The sequence below is a fragment of the Idiotropiscis lumnitzeri genome, chromosome 5 (genome assembly GCF_059441095.1).
Source record: "Idiotropiscis lumnitzeri isolate Australia: NSW breed Sydney's pygmy pipehorse chromosome 5, RoL_Ilum_1.0, whole genome shotgun sequence".
Taxonomy (NCBI): Eukaryota; Metazoa; Chordata; class Actinopteri; order Syngnathiformes; family Syngnathidae; genus Idiotropiscis; species Idiotropiscis lumnitzeri.
This window is the reverse complement of record NC_142395.1, coordinates 29720547-29740948: the sequence shown is the minus strand read 5'-3', so window position 1 is coordinate 29740948 and position 20402 is coordinate 29720547. Positions and strand designations below refer to the sequence as shown.

Genomic DNA, 20402 nt, shown 5'->3' with positions numbered 1-20402 from the left:
AGAGTAAAATAGCAATTATACGCCCTCCTTTTGACTGCTATGCCACTTCAAGCGTATGTCGAAAATCTAAACTCTTGGTATTGGTTGTTGTTGTTTTTGTTTTTTTTTACTGCGTGGGTCATAACACATGTTGGCAATACGATATTCTGGTTATCTGTGTCAAAGCCGTTTCAGATCAATTTTTCATGTGCACGTATCTACAAATATAACAAATATATATTAAAGAGCGATTCCTTTTCTTCTCTCTCCAATCTATTCACATTTGTTTGGAATGATGACATCATGGTCGAGTTGCTCAACTGCATTCCTAACAAAATCTGTAAGCATGAGTGGAGTGGTCTCTGGCCTTACCTCCCATCTGACAAGCAGACAACCTGAAAGTGATTTTTCTTAATGTCAGCTTGCTTGCTGTTTATGCTCCCGGCACAGGTAATAATATTTACAGTCAAGAATTCCCTCGTAATGATTTCCTCTAGCACATTATTAACTGACCTCTGTATGACTTCTGCTTCTTATATTTATGCATGATCATTCTTATTCTTATGTTTTAGTCTTTCACTGTTTCAAGATTTCCGCATGACCTCTCAAGACCAACATGTGCATGCTTCTGCGGGAACCTGTTCAAATATAGTTACATACAGAAACACTGATGCCACTGTCACACACACACACACACACACAAAAAAAGTCAAATCTCGTTTCAGGATTCTCACCATTAGGACCCTTTCCTTTGATTCAACACACACTAGTTTAGCTGCAATTCTTAGCGGTTGCATATGACTTGAGGATATCGAAGGAAATGAAGACATTCTAAGCTGAGCAGGCAGAACTGCTGTGCGAGTTTTACTCCAGCTGTGTATTGAAGAATGGCAGCCTGTCACTGCAACAATGGACAAATACATGACTCACACTTGGCACGGTTTCCTTGGCCCCAAAAAAAAAAGCCATCTCATTCACCAAATGATATTCTAGCAAGGTTATGTCTACATATCAGCAAAACTGACATTTAACTGCTACTGTAGTTTGTTTCCACCCACAAGTGACAAAGTGTGACCTTTGACCTGTTGACTATAGAAAGCTGCTAGCACATTTATCACATTTCCTTGCTATCCATCACATGTATGCACTTTGTCTTGCCTAGTGAGACAATTCAGCACAGCAGTACGTCAATGCTGTCTTACTAGTGGGCAGTAATCTCACACAGTAGTAGAAGGATGTCGTGGAAAAAAATCTTACAAGTACGCTAAGTCACATTTGTGCTCCTTGTCAGCTGAATTGTTTAACTTACGAGGACAAAGTGCATACTCACACATGGACGTCACCTTAAGTTGATTAACGGACATATGGAAGAAAATGCTCAAACAGGTTTCCATAATTAACAAGATGACCTTTATTAACCCAAGAAGCAATATTAGGTTCATCTGAATGATGACGTTGCATGCCTTTGGATGCGAAACAAGCTCCAAAACGGACCGGATTGGTCAACTAGTTTGTGTTTGCCGTTTGAGCTACTGTGTTGTGTTGAGAGTTGGTAGCTTTGAGAAAAAAAAACAAAAAAAAAAAAACTCCAATAGCGGCTTGGGGTCAAGGTCGCATGTTATTTTGGTAGTGTTAATTCAGCTTTATATCTATTTGTGTTACTTCTATAGTTTTGTAGACGTTTCCATAATTGGTGAGACAGAGTTCCCCCGCATATTCACGATTAGCCGATTTTGTTTTCAGGTGGAATCTGTCCTCTGTTATTTGCCGAAACTCACCTATTTGCTGTGTGTATATCTGCAGCATTTGAGTTTGGATGTCTAACAATTGTTTGATGGAAATAAAATTAAATGTTAGATATGGCAATATTTTTGTGTTATCTAAGTTCTAATTTGAATTTAAGAATAGTTTTTTTTTTTAACCATCAACTTTCATTTTTTCCCTCAAATTGTAACTCACATCAAATACTTCAAAATTCTAAAACAGAATTATTTTTAATATCCAAAAAGATATCTTTGTAAAAAATATAAATACAAATCAGAGGGCACGCATATGTCCTTTGGTATCTTTGTGCCACCTGAGTATGAAATTCTAACACTGGCTTTTTTTTTCACCAATTGAAAAAAATGTAAACCGATCAAAAACAGTTAAATGGTGTTTTTTTTGTTTCAATTAGAATTAAGATTTTTTTTATTTCAATTCTAAATATACTTCAACATTATTGAGGCTAAGGAACAATCTTGACATGAGGGGAGAGAGCTTCGTTCAGTCAAGTCAGTGTCAAGTCTAATAGAAAAATGCGCAATGCCACCCTCTTGTGGCATCTATAGGAAATTACAACCCTTTTTGGGTGGTCGTTAATTCTGTTTTTTATTGCTATTTATTTTAAAATATTTTTAATGTCTGTTAATGGCAGTTCCCATCCTGTTATCATCACATATCACGCCCAATCTTTTTAATGAGGTTGTTCCAACAAACAAAAATGAATGTGATCACTGTGCCGGAAGCATAAAGCTTTCACTGGTTTCCATGGTTTCCATCCCTCTTTTAAAAAGAAGGAAGGTTAGTGAGGTGGTCCTGCCGAGAGGGACTTTCCAGCTCACACACAGCAAGGCCTCAATAGTCCAGCTGAGACGTATGCTTGGCGACTGGTAAGACGAACCAAGCACCGAAGACATCGGCAGTTGAGTTTATATGCGCGTCATCTACATCTCCATTGGAGGGGACCAGTTACAGCGAGTCTTTTATCCGCTCACATTGACTCACACGGCCGTACGGTCCGCTCCTTCCAAGCGCCGAGGCTCTTCCAGCCAATCACACGACGAGGGAGTCCCGGCTGAGGAGAGTCCCCTGCTGAGGATGAAAACAGTACAAGTGAGTTTACGTGAGGATGAATCGAGACACTCCCGGGTTAGACCACACGGGGTTCTAGTGGTGAAGCGGAACCTGGGACAAACTCCACTTCAACTTCTGTCATTCCAATTCAAATCCACTAAAACTTGAGACTACGCTGGAAAATATACAATTCAGAGAAATACTTTTGACGTTGAAGAGAGTTTCGCCCAATATTGAAAGGGGGAGATGTTAGCGAGGATTCGGGGGTGGGTTGGTGGGCTGAGAGGCGTTTGGATTCAGAGCAGAAAATTCTACCTAGTTTTCATTCGGGTCGAATGCGAACCTGACCTGTAAAGGTAAAAAGTTTAATGTAGAGCAGAGTTTCCCCACCTTCACTGTGTCAAGGCACATATTTTAGAGAAGGAAAAATCTCCTGGCATGTCGCCAAACAAAAAGGACACAAGTCGTTACGCAGGATCATCTAAAATGATTCTTTTGGTTGTCGCTATACATCATCGGGTTACACGGATGAACAAAGACACATTTGTAGTGAATGAAAATGATATCGCAGGTCATCCTTTGCAACCTTGCTAACTCAAAAACTGCTTTATGAGTTTTTACAGAAGAGTCACAGGACTTCAGAGGATGGCCAAGTTGTGTCGCAACATGTCGGAAGACTGGAAGACATGAAGCAAGTCATTGAGCAAGAAGAGGAGGCAGAGAAGGTCCCCAACTACACCGTAGAAAATGGGCAGTGATATTTACTTGAAAAATCCGAGGAATTCTAAATGAATTTTACAAGAAGAGTTCAGACTTAATTCATGAAACACTGGAACGCGATACCACAAAATAATTAATTCAATACTAATTAATTAATTAAATACAAAAATAATTATGGTGATTTTTTTTTACATAGTCATTGGTAATTTAATTAACTAAGAGACATTTAATTAATTCACGACACGTTTATTTATTTAATTCCATATTTAATTAATTATCGAAACATTTAATTAATTCATGACAATTTGTATTCAACATAGTGTATTTATTTATTTAATTTTGTCACTGTCAGTCCTCCATTCAAACATCCTTTTAAAAAAGTGTGTTTGACAACATTTAACTTGTTTTGGAGGTACGATGCTCTTTCTGCAACACAAATTATTCGACTACTGTGGTTGGCTCAGGAATGTGGAAGTGTTGAGTGTATCCGTCCCGACCGAATTGAACTCACCACTTTACGAGCCTTGTCTCTGGTCTCCCCTCGCCGACCGAGCGGGGAAGGAGCCGCAGGTTGTGGAGCGCGAGTGCATGCCGGGACCGGCCGAGGAGAGGGCCTTTCGTTCCCGTTTCGCTCGGCATCCGAGTAAGGCGCCAGTGAATCGGCTTCAGGCCTGTTGCTAGGTGACCTGCTACAGTGGCGGCCGGCCTCCCCGCCGCTCTTTTTCCAGCTCCCCTTTGAAGGCGTGTCTGAATCGTCCCCTCCCCGGGCGCCGCTCTTGACGCCTCGTAACTTAGCTTTACGCTCCAACAGGCTGGTCAGGAATGCGCTGTCATGGTCTTTCTCTTGAGAAGAAGTCGATGGTGGACTCTCAAGGGGAGGAGGCGAGACGGGACGCTGGTTTGCCCAGGTGCCCCGCCCCTTTTTCGGGGACGGAAGTGGACTTATGTCATGTCCGTTATTCTTCTTTCTTCTGGGCCGGTCTTCATGATCGCCGCCGTCTCCGAGCGCATCGCGATCGTCGTAGCGGTGCTGCGGTGGGCCGTGTCGGGAAAAAGGATGTGGACTGAACTCATCGTCGTCCCTTCTTTCTGTTTGTCTGCGTCCTCTTTGCTTGTAAGTGGCAGCAAATTCTTCCAGCTCATCCAGCGAGCCGGTCCGGCCGGCGGTTTGGTAGTTCTTTCTTTCCAGATGTTCCGATCGAGGGTTCCACCTGCAAAACACAAGAACGTGCCAAGAAGGTGAGAAAATTGAAGACTTGCGCTGGGCACAAAGATAGGAAGGAGCTTCACTTTGTCAGGCCGTAGCCTCGTCTAATAGATAAGAATGGCTTTGGTGCCATCTTGTGGTAATTTCTTGCGTGGGCATCAATGACTGCGAGATTGAAAATCTGGAAATGTCACCATGTCCCCAACTTATTATGACAAGTGTAAAAGATGCAGGTTTGCCTCGCCGTACCGGTTGTGACGGTTCTCCTCGCTGTGGTTCTGATGTCGAGCATCGCGTATGTGCCTGCGAGACCGGGAAGAGGAAGGCGGGCCATCGCTGTAGCGGCGTGGCAGGATGGAGTCTGCACTTTGGCGGGGCTCTGACTCAAAGTCTTTGTGATGACGCTGGGGTGAGGAAGGCGGGTTGTCACGGAACCGCTGTGCCCGTGGGCTGCGGTTGTCCTGGTATCGTCCGAGTTCGGGTTGAGACTCGTGATCGGGAATGGGAGGAAGCGCCTTCTTCTGGACCTTCCGGAATGTCGGGCGAAAAGCGGTTTCTCCCTCATGGAGTGAACTCAGCTCGGACAGGCCGCAGGCTGGAACGGATGAATACATTTGCATTATTATGTCAGAATTGCCTCCGCCGAAAACAGAAAGAGAGAAATGCGAGCGCTTGAACGTGCTTGATGAGAGATGCTAAAAGCATTCTGCCAGCCAAGCAGACATGCAAGTTTGGACATCAGAACTACCGAGAAGGCAGAACTGTCGAGTCCACGCAAACATGCAACGACAAAGCAAATAAGTCAGAATAAGATGAGTTTGCAAGAGCATGCTCAAGAATCTCTTGATTGCACATGGACAGTCGAAGCCACAGGACGGCTTTCTGAAGCTTACGCGGGTGACTGGTGGACCTGGCAGGGTTGAAGTGGGCCAGTTGGTTCTCTACATATTGCAGAACCCTGAGAGAGTCCTGGTCCTGAGGTGAGGGCAAGCGGTAGGGAGCTCCTACGGCATGCATCGGAACTGGACATAAAAACTGGACCTCATCAGAACTGGGAACTTCTCAAAATGAAACGTCAACGATATGATTGATGCGTTTGCTTCTTTGATGCCGAAATTTTCGTTGGTGACGATAACGAGATGATGACAAGCCAAACCAGGTTCTTTGATACAATCCAAGAAATGTTACCGTCAGCAATTGGAAGCGAGTCAGACTTACCTGCTGTGAGCAGACTTCCATCTGAAGGAGGCACAGATGGCAACTTTTCCACCAGGGAAGGCGGAGCGATGGGCACCATGGCCGGGACGCCAGAAACAAAGTATGGCGGGTATGCAGGCGTCTGCGGGGTGGAGGTGCCCGTCTTGACACCCTTACCTGCTTCGTACACTAGCATAGCAACAAGGAAGTCAAATCAATATCCTTGATATCCGGCTTAAGGTGCGTTTCCCCGTACACGCTTTGTCCTCACGAGTCGGACAATTCAGGAGGGTCGTATGGCTTCTTGAGGAGCGCTAAATATGAACTAGAACAACTTGACGTCACTAGAAGTACTAAATCGATGCAGCCGACTGGTTTTGCTTCACGATTAACATCAGCACTAGTTCTACTACTAGTATGCCAAAGTTGTCCTACTAGTGAGGACAAGAGGAGTAGATGGATCTTAATCTGCTTTTAAGGACCTCAAATGCACCATCTTTGTGTTCACTAGTAAGAGAATTCAGCCCACTACAAGTATGACAAGAATGCACGATAGCAACAACCGTGTTTTACTCGTAACTTTTTTCCCCCAGTGAATTGACATTTTTGTACATTAGTAGAACAGCTTTGAAAAAGTAACGATACTAGTTGTAAAGGAGTAATTAATGAGGTTCAACTAATAGCAGACATTTTGGCTGCTACTAGCAGGTTCTCAGAGGTTACTAGTGACACATGCCTATTAGTTAGGCCTAGCAGTGTTACAAGGTTTAATTGCATAGTAGTAGGCCAGAAGAGGGAGGCAAATATGACAAACAAAACACAGTTGCTCTACTAGTGCACGCTACTCATTGTACGAGGGCAGTGCTTCTCAATTATTTTCTGTTACGCGCCCCTGCCTAGTAAGTAGAAAACAATTTGCGCCCTCAACCTCCGCCGCAACTAGAAAAACGCATTTTTGTTGCAAAACAAACCGACATTGTTGAGTTAATACTTGCTGCGCACAATGGGCAAGGAGGGCGCCACTGCCAACTACTGGAGTGGAGGTGCAACTACACTTCATTGGAGGACGGCAGCATGTTCCCCAGGGTCACACTCAGCAACGCACCCCCCACCCCCAACTATTAGAGAAGCACTGTACTCGTGTGATGAATATACTCACAATGCTTGGGACAGCAGCATGTGTCCGGGCAGCAGCAGCAGCTCACGTAGCAGCAGCAAGAGTGAGGACAACACTGACACCAGCAAATGGCAACCAACAGAAGGAATAACACGCTGCCCAGTGCCACGGCTGCCACAAACAGCCATTCTGCCACAAACGCACAATCAACAAAGAAAGAAGAACAGACGCAAAAGGGCCAAAATTAAATAAATGACTAGACCTTGAAAGGTTACATTGAAATTGTAATTCATTTCATTTAAAAGTGGAATTGTCATTACTTATGTTATCAAATTATATGTAAAAGAAATACAATTGTTTCTTCTATTGAGAGATAAAATTAATTCATGAAACGCTGCAACACTGGGCCATGAAATATTTAAATACAGAAATAATGATATAGATTTTTCTTCATATAATGATTGATAATTGAATGAATGACATTTATTTAATTTCATATTTAATGAATAAAAGACAATTTTAATGAAACATTTCATGGTGTATTTATTGATTTAATTTGGGCACTTTCAGTCCTCCATCGATGCACAAAGGAATGTTCCAAATAAGAGGTGTAAAGTTTTCAGCTGTTGATTGAGACCTTTTAGTTTCAATAACCCGTATTATTGTTCAAATTCCATGTACCATTTTGACCAGAGTAGACTCATAATAATTGTCAATAATCGTGCATAACAAAATGTATTCATCTGCTCTCTAATATAAGATGGATGAATGTTTCAGTGTTGTTTACGCCACTCATTTTTGAGGGGTGCTGTTTCCATTCCAAAACTGCACAAATGCCTCAAGACGCCAAATTCTACCAGTGAAAATACCAAAAGAAAATCTCCAACCATGTGCACCGTCAGACTTGCGCTGAGCATGACAAAAAAGCCCATTATGAACATTTGATCAAATAAAAAAAGAGAGAACATTTAAGAATAGATATTTAAAAAGAAGATATTCCTGAAGTGCAGAGTTCATACAAAAAAATGTATTGTATGGGAGCACTCTGTGCTGTTGATTCGACTTTCATTCAACAAGCAGATAAAGTCGACGTCGACTCAATGTCTCTGGAGTGGAGACAGAAAGGGAAGAACGAGGTTGATAAGGTCATTGTAACTATGGGAAATCAAGGACAACAATATCTCTTTAGATGCACGCACACACGCGCAGAGAGGAAACCCGATTTAGTTCCAGGAAGGAAAGGAAGAGTTCCCGCTGCTGTTTCAACAAATGCGCATGTAATGAGATCTCATTTCAAAAACATTAGCACACACACCCACTCCAAAGATAAACTTCCAGTCCGCATTCTGTGCGAGCCATTTTGCAAGCCACAAGCAGCGCACAAGTGGAAGGGGAACATCATGTCGCATCGACAAAAGTCCCTCCCTTGTCGATTGCTCCGTTTGTCCTGGGACGTTTCAAACATTAGGAGTAAACAAATCCATCTTCCATTCATCGTTGATTTCTGTAATCCTCCCAACAAGCAAACTGATCCTCTTTTGTGTTTCATCAAAATGAGACATTTGCAAACATTTGACTTTCAGTTTTTTGGTGAGGACATCAACAATTGATTATTTGTTTAGCTGTTTTTTTTCCCCCGTCACAAAACAAGACCCAATGAACAACAATAAATTATTAATAAACCATAAATGGGGAAACATTTTTTTGTTTAACAGCGTGATCATATTATCTGATCGATCGAATGAATAATAAATAGAAACTCCGTTTTAAAATGAATCGAACCCGTCGTCGCGAACTGTCCATCACTGCAAGCTGTCGGTGACAACCGAACGCAGTCGTACGCTCCGTCAAAGTAAGCGCAAATATAAAGTTGGCGTTAGTAAGAGTGAAAGGAAGCAAGTGAGGGTGGGCTCGTACATTATGCCCCTACCTGGCATAATCTTCAAGTCAAAGTCAGGAAGAAGATCTTCAGGCGCGCCTGAGAAACCTGGTGAGAGACAGAGCACAGGTGAAGCGGAGAGGAAAGAGAACGCGGCCCACGCAACCGGGAAAGTTGCATCCAAGCGAGTTTTTGCTGCAGCGGCATGCATGGAGACAACGAGAAATAGAAGCACTTGAACATAATCAGACGTACGCCCGTACAAGCCTTTGCGATCCAAAATAAAAGCGAGTCTCAGTCAAGAAAAAGAGCTGAGATTGTTTCCATTTGTCCTTATTATTTTGGATTATCTTTTCATTTGATATATTTTTTGTATTAACTGTAAAATGTTGAACTGTTCTGTTTCTATATTTTACATATGGTGTGTAGGTGCGTATTCTAGAACCGTTTGGCGCACTTTGTGAGTAAAGCGAACCCATCAGAGACATAATTCAGGATTACGGATCACAGACTACTGAAATTGGTTTTTTTGGGTGCTTGCACTAACTAGTCAAATAAACCCCGCGAGTGAAATACTCACACGCCCGCTTTTCAGGTTCACGTCTGTAAGGATTTTAGTAGCGCGAGTGTGAGCGTGCACCCCCCCACCACCCACTCGACGCCGCAATTAGAAATAATAACATTTTCGCACAATGGGCAAGGAGAGCGCCACTGCCCACTAGTGGAGCGGAGGTGCGATTACACTTGATTGTACCACAAGGGGGACAAAAAGCACATTGCCCACGGTCACACGTGCCCCCCTCAACACGGCACCCCGCCCTACAATTTGAGAAGCACTGGACTAATGAAATGTGCTCAGACAAATACACGCAACTGAAATGCCTTTTCAAAATATGAGCGCATCCCAGAATAATGTGTGAAAGGATTGTTTCCGTAGTGTGTGAGAGCATTGAAAAATCCATGTGAGTGAAAACACTTTTAGTTGAATGTGTATGAGAGAGTGTTATCCCAGTTTATGTAAGAACTAGTTCCACTAGTGTGTAGACTCTATACAAGTGTGTATAAAAGACAAAATACAAAATCTTACTTTGTAACATTTCCTGTGTTCAGTAAAGATATCTTATGCATTGGATCCCATCAGAGTTTACGGGTGCTGGAGTGTACAGGCACAGATAAAGAATGTGAGCGAATGAGACAGGCAGCGAAAGAGGATCAGCATGCATCATTCCACTCTTATTTCAAAATGTGTGAAATCAAAATGCTGATTGGTAGTCAGTGACGACATCTGAGGAGGAAATTATGACATGCAGAGTGGCCAAAATAAGAGGTGGCAGTCAGCATCCAAACAGGCTGCGTGGAAACATTCCAAAGCTTGGAAGTCTTGGCCGGAGAACTCCATTTGAGTCTTGGAAGTCTTCCTATTCGTTACTTTGGAATTGTGTCATTTTGGTGGAATTCCTTCGAGTACGCGACTCACAAAAAGTGAGAGAAAAGTTTTGCTGATTGACTGCCACAAGGAACCAATCAGCTCGCGCTGTGGGCGGGACAATCTGCTTCTGCAGGCAGGGCCACGAGCACACCAATAAAAGAGAGAGGGACACAGAGAGAGAGAGAGAGAGATGTGTGCTGCAGCGAGCCAAAAATAAACCAGCTTTTAATTTATCAGCCTCGAAAGTTAAAAAAAGGCCGATGCCAATAAACGGCAAATGCCAAATATTGGACCCAATAATCAGCCCGGCCGATAATCAGTCAATCACTAGTACAGTGAACCCTCGCTACTTTGCGCTTCACCTTTCGCGGGTTCAGTGCTTCGCGGGTCTAAAAAATATTCGGGGGCATTGTAGTTTCGCCGAGCGGCACGACGGGGCGCTGGAGCGGTTAGACGGCCGGCGTGCGCCGAAGAGGAGAGTGGACGAAGAAGAGCACGTTCCCCAGGGCACGATTTGGGGCGACGTTTTGCGCGGTTCGGACCGTACCAGAGCTCCGGAGGAGGCCGGCGTGCGTGGCAGTTAAGCCGTAGAGGAACAACTTCCGCCCGGGCACGAGCGCGGCGACATTTCGCTTCGCTCGGGACCGTGCGAGACCTCCGGAGGAGGCCGGCCGGCGTGCGTGGCAGTTAAGCCGAAGAGGAACAACTTCCGCCCGGGCATGAGCGGAGCGCGAGGCTGTCAGTTATGAATGAATAAATGAATAAATAAATAAATGAAGAATGCCACCTTTCATTTTTCATTTCACAGGACGGCGTACCAGCAGGTAAAAGTCAAAGTAATTAAATAAATACAAAAAGAAGTAATTGAAAAAATACAAAAAGAATGGCTGGGAATAAAAAAATAATAAGTTTTAATAATAATTTTTTTTTTTGTTATAACATGAATTTCACTCTCTCTCTCTCTACCCGTATATATATATATATTTTTTTTTTTGAGCATTTTTGAAGTTGCGCCGCTACTTCGCACTTTTTTTTTTTTTAAGCATTTTTGAAGGTGCGCCGCTACTTCGCGGATTTTCAGTTTTCGCGGGTGGTCTCTGTCCCCATTAACCGCGATAACCGAGGGTTCACTGTATATACATTTGTATTCGAGTACAAATCTGACAAGCTGTCATACCAAGGTGCTTTATCGGTTGTTGTGAGCAGCTGAAGCAGAGGCGACAAACGCGGCAAAGCCACAAAGTTATAAAGTGATAACGCCAGAAACGCTGTCGGTGTAGTCCTGATGCTTCGCTCGGTCCGCTGACCGTGGCCATACCTCAGTCAGCATCTTTCAGGGATGCTAACGTGGTCACGAAGAAGGTTGCGGAAATCTGGACTTCAGTTATCTTAAATGTGCTTTCCTAACACCAATCTGCTTGAGTGGAATGCCGACAGCGACGGGTTGCAGATGAGTCAGCTTTACATCATTTCAAGAAGGAAGTATTGTAAATTGAATGAAAAACTGTCAAAGATGCACTGCCATGCTGCATCAAGTTGGATCAATAACTGGAATAACTTCAAATGTATTTCATAGAACATTCTCTCACATTGGAGATTTTGTTTAAGTGACATGAGCCAGCAGTACTGAGTCTGAAGATTCTCGACATATTCGATTGAAATGATATTTTACTATTCGCGGGCTGGCTTGGTTCTTTTTCCCGGTCCGCTACATTTTTGTTTCATGCAGTTTCTTGTTTCTGGATTTATTCACTCAAAGAAAAAAAAACCTACATGAGCAGTTGTTGTTCTTCGTTCCATTTTGACTAAGACTGATTTATATGACAACGTGATCATCGTTCGCTAGTTGACATGGTGTCCTCCATCGATTGTTTTCCCACTACCTTCTTGTGTCATGAAATTGCCGGGGAAGACATTTGGTCATGAAACAAAGAAACAATTCGAAGAGGCCCCAACGGTTGCCATGGAAACAGAAGCGCCACACATGCCCTCTCCATGACACTGACAACGAGATTCATTTGAGCGCGCAGAATTCTCAATTTCCATGTTAAGGCCTAATCGGGGAAATCTTGTCATGCATATAAATCAGTGAAGTGATTCTAGCATCTTAGGATCTGCACAACCCGACTCAACATTATTCTAATAAAGTTCTCAACTCAATCCCAGTAAGTGGCTGATGAGAGTTTTTGTGCATGCACATTAGTCCTCATGTGGCAGACAGACAAAAGCTTCGGCCTCAGAATGAATGAGGGGACCAAAGCCTCTCACCCGTTGCTATGGTAACACTTGGAATTGCACATCAATTGAGTACACTGTCACTGTAAAGTACAACAAACAACACACAATAGAGCTACAGTGCTCACAGACACGGCAAACATGTACAAAAGTGACACGACCCCGTAAAGTGAATCCAGAGACAGCGGACACGATTGCTGAAAACGCACAAAGACTGAGAACTGCGTAGAACTCAGTTGTGGCGATACGGTGCGCAAGTTGAGCACAAAACACAATCTAAGCGTGCTCATGGCTGGATTTTCTTTCTTTTGGTATTTTGCTGCACTTTGCGCTGGTGGATTTGGATGTAACGTGGCGTTTCGCCTTTTTGCGCATTGTGGGATGGAACGTAGCGTTCGTTCGACAAATCTTGGCAGCATCAAAATCAGGGCGGAATGGAGCGCATGGACTCGCTGGAGTTTGTGTATGACGCTGGCACGTAAACTACCTTTCGGATGATGCATTGAGCAAACCATGCTGGATCATGCGCGTGCTGGTGAAATACAGTGACGGGTGTGCAATTACAGTTTTCAGGATGATAATGATTAGAATTTATTAGCGATAGACCGATGTGCTTTTGTTTCGGGGCCGATACCGATTATGAGTAGACATGGAGGCCGATAACCGATATTTGAAGCCAATATTTCTTTGTTGAAAAAAAAAATTAAAAAGGTGTAAAATGGAGTCAAAATTTGGACAAATAAAAACTACAAAAGTGTTTTTTTTAAATAACTTATTGACTGGACTGATTCATGTAAAAGGTTGCAAGATGACTCCAATCGAACAAGGTCCGACTTTTAATAAAACAAAAGGAGCGCATGAGTTGCTATGGCAACGGGCCATTTGTTCCAGAGAAATGGCACTGCTTATTATAAAGCAACTTCTTAATGAGGTTCTATTGTTGTCGTTGTGATGAATAGGACCACTTATGAATGGCGCATTATGCAACGCTGTCAATTTGTGCCTGCTCCTGCTTTTGTAAGACACAAAAGCAGGAGCAGGCTTGTCAATAGTTCAACTCAATTTCAATTTGAACAATTTGTGCGTGAAGGGATTTCTACGAAAGTTGTACAACAAGAGGCAATGGGACGCAGTAAAATGTCCAAAAATGACAGCAGGATTCTGAAGCTGCTTCTCAGAAAGTATTCCAACCTTACCTAAAACCAGCAGCTCCACAGACGCTTCATTCCGTCCCACCACATCGTCCGCTATAACCACTTTGCACGTATACACGCCGCTGTCCCCCCAACGGACCTCTGCGATGCGCAGGTCGGCCTCTGCAAGACACAAATGGCGCAAATGTCATGACATTTTTTTCAACTAATTAATCGCAAAAATAAATCCATAATTAATGGCAATTAATCGTATTTTTTCCACTACTAGTTCTTGTGAAGCTTTCAACACTTGAATAATATCTTGTAATTAATGTAAAATCACCAAAAGTGAAGTGAAGTGTATTTTAAATCTAATCGTTGTCTTTGATCCTTGAATACGATCCAAACTGAGTCATCTTTTACAAAAATTCTCAAAACTTATGCAGTAGATTTAGTGGTAAGCAGAACAGTCCCAAGGCCCAGTGGGAACTTGAGCACGTTTTTCTTCTGAGATGATGTGCTAAAGATGCACAGCTAATATGGTACCGTGCTTGAATTTGGCTTTGCAAGATATGCAAATTAATTTTTGAAGTTCAAATATTTAATGGCTTGAGTTAACGCTTTTATTTCGACAGCCCTAGTAATACCGCATCATGTAACAGTTGGTGTGCAATTGGCTGGCGAGCAGGTCAAGGTGTACCCCGCCTCGTGCCCGCTGACAACTTTGCGAGGTGAAGCAGCTTGGATAATGGACGGAGGGATAAACAGTTGGTACTTTTTTCAAGCAGCAAGTGATAAAAAAGAAATACTCAAAAAAAAAAAAAGAACATTCAGAACAAAGCTGGACAGCTATTTGCGCATTTTTTGATCGGGTTTTGGGTCTACTGGCCGTGCACCTTGAGCTCCTCCCCTTTTCCAGTGTGTGTGTGTGTGTGTGTGTGTGTATCTCTCTCTCCCTCTCCATCCCTCTCACTCTCTCTCTCTGAGTGCGTGTGAGATCTTTCAGGACTGAGGAGACGAGTGGTGCTCGTGCAGGTGCAAGCAATTTTCACAAGCGCAGTACTTCAGCCGGTCTGAGACTCGACCGCGTCGCCAGATCAACACACTCCATCATGAGCCACTTTTCTCGTAAAGCCACCAAAAGGTTTCGGTGTCGCGACTCTGACTTGTTGCGTGCATTCCTCGGGTTGTTTGTGTCGTGCTCCTTGCCTACCAACCCCCGTTCCCTGCAACCCATCGGATTCCATTCCTTGACCTGGAACTGCTCTCGTTGAACAACTGCTACCTGCTGCAGCCTTGGTCCAATCAAATGTCAACTTTGACACTAGTTAACACTCGTAGCACTTTTGTAACCTACGGCCGGCTCTGTTTTCCTGCTTACATGCCAAAACTGTCCAAGTTGATGATACAGTCGTGGATAGTCGTCAATCTACTGGCTGCCAGGATGGCCGAGTGGTCTAAGGCGCCGCGTTCAGGACCCAGTCTCCCCAGGAGGCCTGAGTTCGAATCTCGAATTTCCCCATTGTGGGACTAATAAAGGGAATATTATTATTATTATTATTATTATTAGAAAGCTCTCGCCCATCCACTGTAAATCCTACTGCTCCTGGTGACGTTATGAAATTGTATTCATGAAGTTGTCCTACTGAACAGAAATATCCTACATCAGGGGCAAAAGTGATAGCAGTAAGACATTCTACTAGTGTCCTCGTCCATGGATGTCAAGAAAATAAATGTTGAAACCACTTTCTACAAATCCACTGCATGTTTTGGCCGGCAGACAATGCAAGTCTGCTGCCTCTATTGTAGGAGCTCAGACATAAAAACAACTGGCAGGAAACTTTCCTGTTCCTGTTTGCCAAGGAAGCAGGCGGAGCGGAACTGACATGCACCGCTTACCGTGGGCAATCCCTCCTTACACGCAAATAACTTTCGACGTTTGAACGCTAATTGAAAAATCTATCTCATTTATTTCCTTTAACACCAATCGCAGCAGAACATGCAAATATCGCAGTTCCATGGACCAGGACTAGTAAGATAGTTGAGCACTCGTTATGCGATTGCTGCGCACCAGTAGGACAATTTTGGCATACAAGTAGAATTAGAATTAGAAATCCCTTTATTGCCTAGCAGGATCCAGGAGGCTACACATGTCCACTAGTTTGGTCTAGTAGTAGCGCAGCAGTTCAGCAGCAAGTTTTTAAATTGAGTGTGGTCTAACGCCATGTTATTGCATGTGCGTGTGCGTGTGCGCGTGTGCGTGTTGTGCTCACTGTTGATGATGGAAACGTCTCTGTTCTTGTAGTATTCTGAGAGTGTGAAGGAGGATCCCGAAACAGAGGCCACAGTTCGCACCGTGCGGCTGCTGTCCGAGCAGTCCAGGTAGCTGTCTTTCTTGCCGTTGTCGTGACTTCCTCCTCCCATCGGTCCGGCTCCTCCCGGCGCCGCGCTCAGGCTGTCGGAAAACCTGAAGGAATCCCGCGTGCGGTCCCGGCAGTACGACTTGTAGACCCACTGCACGATGGGCGTTTGGGCGGACACGCTGTTGAACTGGCACGGCAACACCACCGACTGGAACAACACGGCATATTTCTTCTCATCTCTGACCAGCACGTGAATTCCGCAGCTTTGCTTCGGGAGAAAACCTGCGGGAGAACGACAGCAACTTTGACTTTTCGGTACATGCGCTCGGCCAGTCCAAACATCCTCAAGTATTCGCGGCAAATGTTGCGTAATGAGACGTACGGAAAGCCGTACTCCAATCAAGTGTAGTTGCACCGCCACTCCAGTAGTTGGCAGTAGTCGCTCTCCTTGCCCGTTGTGCGCTGCGAGTATAAACTCTATGGTGTAGGTTTGTTTTGCAATGAAAATGCATTTGTTTATAGTTGCGCCAAGAGTGGGGGGCGCAACTCGTTTTCTTCTAGCTGGGGGGGGCGTAGCAGAAAATAATTGAGAAGCAGTGGTCTACTGGCATAAACCAAAGTCGGCGTACAAATGAGGACAAAAAGTACATTAGTACAAAGTCCTTAAGATAGATATGAAGGCTATGGAATAAAAGTGCCCATTGGCTTTCCGGAGACAACCACAGATAACGAGATGCTGAGTCTAAAAACTGCAGAAATCCAAAACATCTCCAGCAAATGTGCCGTTCGATGCGATAAAAACCAAGGCCGCGTTGTATCTTGGTCAGCACTGTTGTTGTTTTTTGAGCCTGTGAAGCTGCAGGCGTTGGAGTCACATGATAGCCAGGAGCTTGATCTCAGCAGTTCAGGAGCAACATTCACCCCAAGGAGAAGCATGTCAAAGAAATAAACCAACACACACCCACCAACATCTGTGAAAACACAAAGTCCAGGGATCAGGTGCGTTCGGGTCCACGGACAGTTGCCTGAGCATGGTCACCACTCCCTCTTCTGTCTCTCACATCGCGTGAACTTAATTCACACTGGAGCAAATTCATGTCATCATACCACACGATGACGAGCATTTTTTTTTGCAGCTTTTGAGTTGTTTTTTTTTTTCTAACGCTACAAGGTGGAAAATGCAAAATGTGGAGGAACACAGACAGTTCTCAGGCCTGTTTAAAACTTGTCGTGAACGCTGTTTAAAAAAAAAAAAAAAAACACATTTATGGCCTGACCAATTTCAAGACGGTGGCCATTTTCTTCCAAAAAGCTGAAGCAGTCTCGGCATACACCTGTACAAAAGAATGTTTTCATTTGGTGGATTTTTGGCTCACTTTTGGAACAATCAGTCAATTTCGGAAAGAATGACAATTTGGGGTGTTTTTTTTATAGTTAGTCATAAAACACACTGAGTTTGACAAGAAAAGAATGTCAAGTGTGGCAAAATTCGAAATATATACACAGCAAGCTTTTTCTTTTCAACTCGTATCACCCAAAAATATCTTAACATGTTACTTTTAAAAATGTCAGATTTTTTTGTCTTATTCTTTTCAAAACTATATTGGTACAATTAATATTTTGTTGATGATAGGAACCCTGAGTGAGAAATCATTTTCAAAGTCCAAAAAATCCGAGGTTTTCTTTCTGAGCGGTTCCACTGTATTGGACTCCAAGGTAACACTTTCGACTTTGTCCAAGGATCTCAGATTGTAAAAGTCAAGTGGACAAAAGAAGTACGCTGGAGGGGACGAGACTTTACCCCTAAACGAAATTGATGAGAATAGAACGCCCCTGGCAACAGGTGTGCTTCCACCGCCACTTTCTTAAACTCCCTGAGTGGTATTTTCAAATTAAATACTGTACATGTTTTCGCATCAACCAAAAGGGAAATAGAACGCCTACTGGAATAGCTTTCTCTTTGCTACTCGGAAGCACAAAAAAAGAGACAGAGGACTGATTCTCCCAGGATCTAGCGCGGCCCACACTTTATGACTTTTGTAGAAGAAAATCCCTCCCGGAGAGAACATATAAGCGGAAGAAGGAGGTGGTTGGGGGGATGGTGGTGGTGGTGGTGGCTTCCTTTTGCTATATTAAAAGAGCAGCTATGAATGCTGCAAGGGTGTGGCCTTAACATTGCAGACTCCAGTCACATATTTGACTATTTACTGTTTTACTTTTAACATAGACATGACATGTATCAAGTATTTGTACTTTTTTATTTTTCCGATGACTATTTTTACTGACTACATTGGAAATCTCTATGCCTTCCTTAAAGGGAATAAATGAATAAATAAATCAACTAACCAAATGTTATGCTAATAAATCACTAACCTGAAAAACATGATAACCTATAATATCGATGTTCGCAAACACTACAATTCCAACACCAACTCGCTACGGAGGCGCGTACGAGACTGAGCCGCTTATAAAAGCCACGGTGGCACAATGAGTCCGTCAAGTTCTCTGCTATCCATCTGCTGTCCAATCAGAGGACGGAAAGACAAATTCACATGCAGTGAAAAAATGTCCAAATAATGACCAAGTTTATTTGTTTCATATTTTCCATGGCGTAAAGAGAATAACAACCAACTAAACTTTCAATGATTAATTATGTTAACAACAAAGAAAAACAACTGTAGACAGGTCCGTTTTGACATTATCAATACATACGGTATTTTTGCTTTTATTTCATATGCCTTTTCAATCCATCTATCATCTATCTGTTTTGTTAGAATTATCCATTGTACGTCATCCAGCACTATGTTTTTGTATGTAAATTAATTTGAGTAAATTGATAATGAAATCATCTATGGTTTACAGTATGGGATAATTTATTGAATTTATTTACTAGACAAAATATAAATCCCAATAGTTATATATATATATATATATATATATATATATATATTTTATTGATGCAAACATTATTGATCAAAGGTAATAATCTCCAACCATAAGGTTGGTAGAAAAGTTTGCATTTTCCTTTCAAAGTGTCAAAATCATAATCAAATAAATTAATCCACGATTAAAGTATTTTAAAAGTAATTTAAATTTGAATAACTCAGTTACTTTATAAAGACAGCAATGTTGTAAAAGAATGTGTTACTTTCACATAAAAGTAACATTTAATATGTAATATATTACATTTTGAAAGTAACTTGCCCAACACTGTTTACTACAGAGTGAAGTGAAGGAACCATCTCAACCTGGCTGTGAGTCAACTCTTTTAATCCTCAAACTCGACCCCCCCCCCCACCTCCCCACTCCCCACTCGGATTATTCACCCATGATTTAGTTTTAACAGTCAGATACAGAAGTGGCAGGCCATAAAGAAAAAAGTGCTCCACTTGTCTTTCAAATCACTGAGCTCAGAGAAGAAAAAAACTGCAAAAAGAACCTATGTGCACACACATACGCCAACAACTTGAAATATTACCAACAGGGGCCATCCATTTGGGCAAAAATGTACAATTTCGTCATCTATCGATCAAGTAGTGAACCAAACGTCCAACGAGCACTTACTGTGTGAACCTGCTCGTTCTTTCCACCTACCTGCCAAACAAGCAATGAAGAGCCACCGCTTGGGGAGGAAAAACATCTTCCAGACGCTGTAAGTGACTTTCGGTTCATTCATGAGGATGTTGCGCTCTATTCTCTTTCGTTTCATCCTGGATGTCACTTATTTCAACTCACACGATTTTGGGACGTCGGTACACTTGAGCACTGAAAAATAACGGCCCACAAAGCGTCAAGCTCACTATCGAAACGTAATTTCCGGGAAAGATTTTCACAGGAAGAGCAGTTCCGATGTGGCTCATTTTCAGAATAAATGTCAAATGAACTACAACAACAGCAGCATCTTACACGCAGTCGTATGAGCATTTTCCCCCGACAAATCATCGAACTGGGGTGCAGCAGTAGAACTACTATTTCACAGATATGGGCACTTAACTTTGCCAGTCCACCGTCCGATCGGGACACCATTCCGTCTTTCCAGCTGCGTCCCTAATCAAATAATCGCTCTCTGCCCTCGTCCTTTGAAAGCGCTTCAGTTTTTGCAATTCACCCACGTTGACATAAAAAACGACATCACGATAGTGAGAGAAAAAAAAACATGTAGGTACAGCAGTGCGCAAGCGCGTGACACGTGCCAACCAGTCCTAGTTGTGTTAGTAGTGCTAGTTTACTGTAGATTTAAAAGGCCAAACAGCCAAAGGTTAAAGCTCTGGTAGTGCGTGTGTGTGACTAGTAAAAAATAGTCATTCC

At 43.0% G+C, this 20402-nt stretch overlaps 1 protein-coding gene across 7 annotated transcripts; it reads right to left on the bottom strand.

Annotated features, from left to right (window-relative positions):
- Window positions 1-360: 360 nt before the first annotated feature.
- On the bottom strand, window positions 361-20274 carry LOC148337636 (immunoglobulin-like domain-containing receptor 2). Of its 7 annotated transcripts, none has more exons than XM_088296220.1 (11): window positions 19689-19969; window positions 16005-16376; window positions 13795-13914; window positions 8986-9042; window positions 7098-7244; window positions 5960-6127; window positions 5635-5763; window positions 4991-5336; window positions 4046-4745; window positions 3130-3162; window positions 361-2832 (listed from the first exon to the last, which is right to left on the bottom strand). In XM_088296220.1, the coding sequence occupies exons 1-10, from the start codon at window positions 19801-19803 to the stop codon at window positions 3130-3132; spliced, it is 2187 nt and encodes a 728-aa protein (XP_088152346.1). In that variant the 5' UTR covers window positions 19804-19969; the 3' UTR covers window positions 361-2832. The 7 variants fall into 7 exon arrangements, with proteins under 7 accessions (XP_088152346.1, XP_088152347.1, XP_088152345.1 ...); XM_088296221.1 differs by having other exon boundaries at window positions 361-2829; XM_088296217.1 differs by lacking the exon at window positions 3130-3162 and adding an exon at window positions 20089-20274 and having other exon boundaries at window positions 363-2832; window positions 19689-19859.
- Window positions 20275-20402: the final 128 nt, after the last annotated feature.

Coding starts and splice junctions, on each gene's coding strand:
- LOC148337636 (XM_088296217.1), bottom strand. CDS start 19,803: ATGAAACGAAAGAGAATAGAGCGCAACATCCTCATGAATGAACCGAAA. Junction 16,377..19,688: donor CTTCATTGCTTGTTTGGCAG/GTAGGTGGAAAG, acceptor GTTCTCCCGCAG/GTTTTCTCCCGAAGCAAAGC. Junction 2,833..4,045: donor GAGACAAGGCTCGTAAAGTG/GTGAGTTCAATT, acceptor TTTCATCCTCAG/CAGGGGACTCTCCTCAGCCG.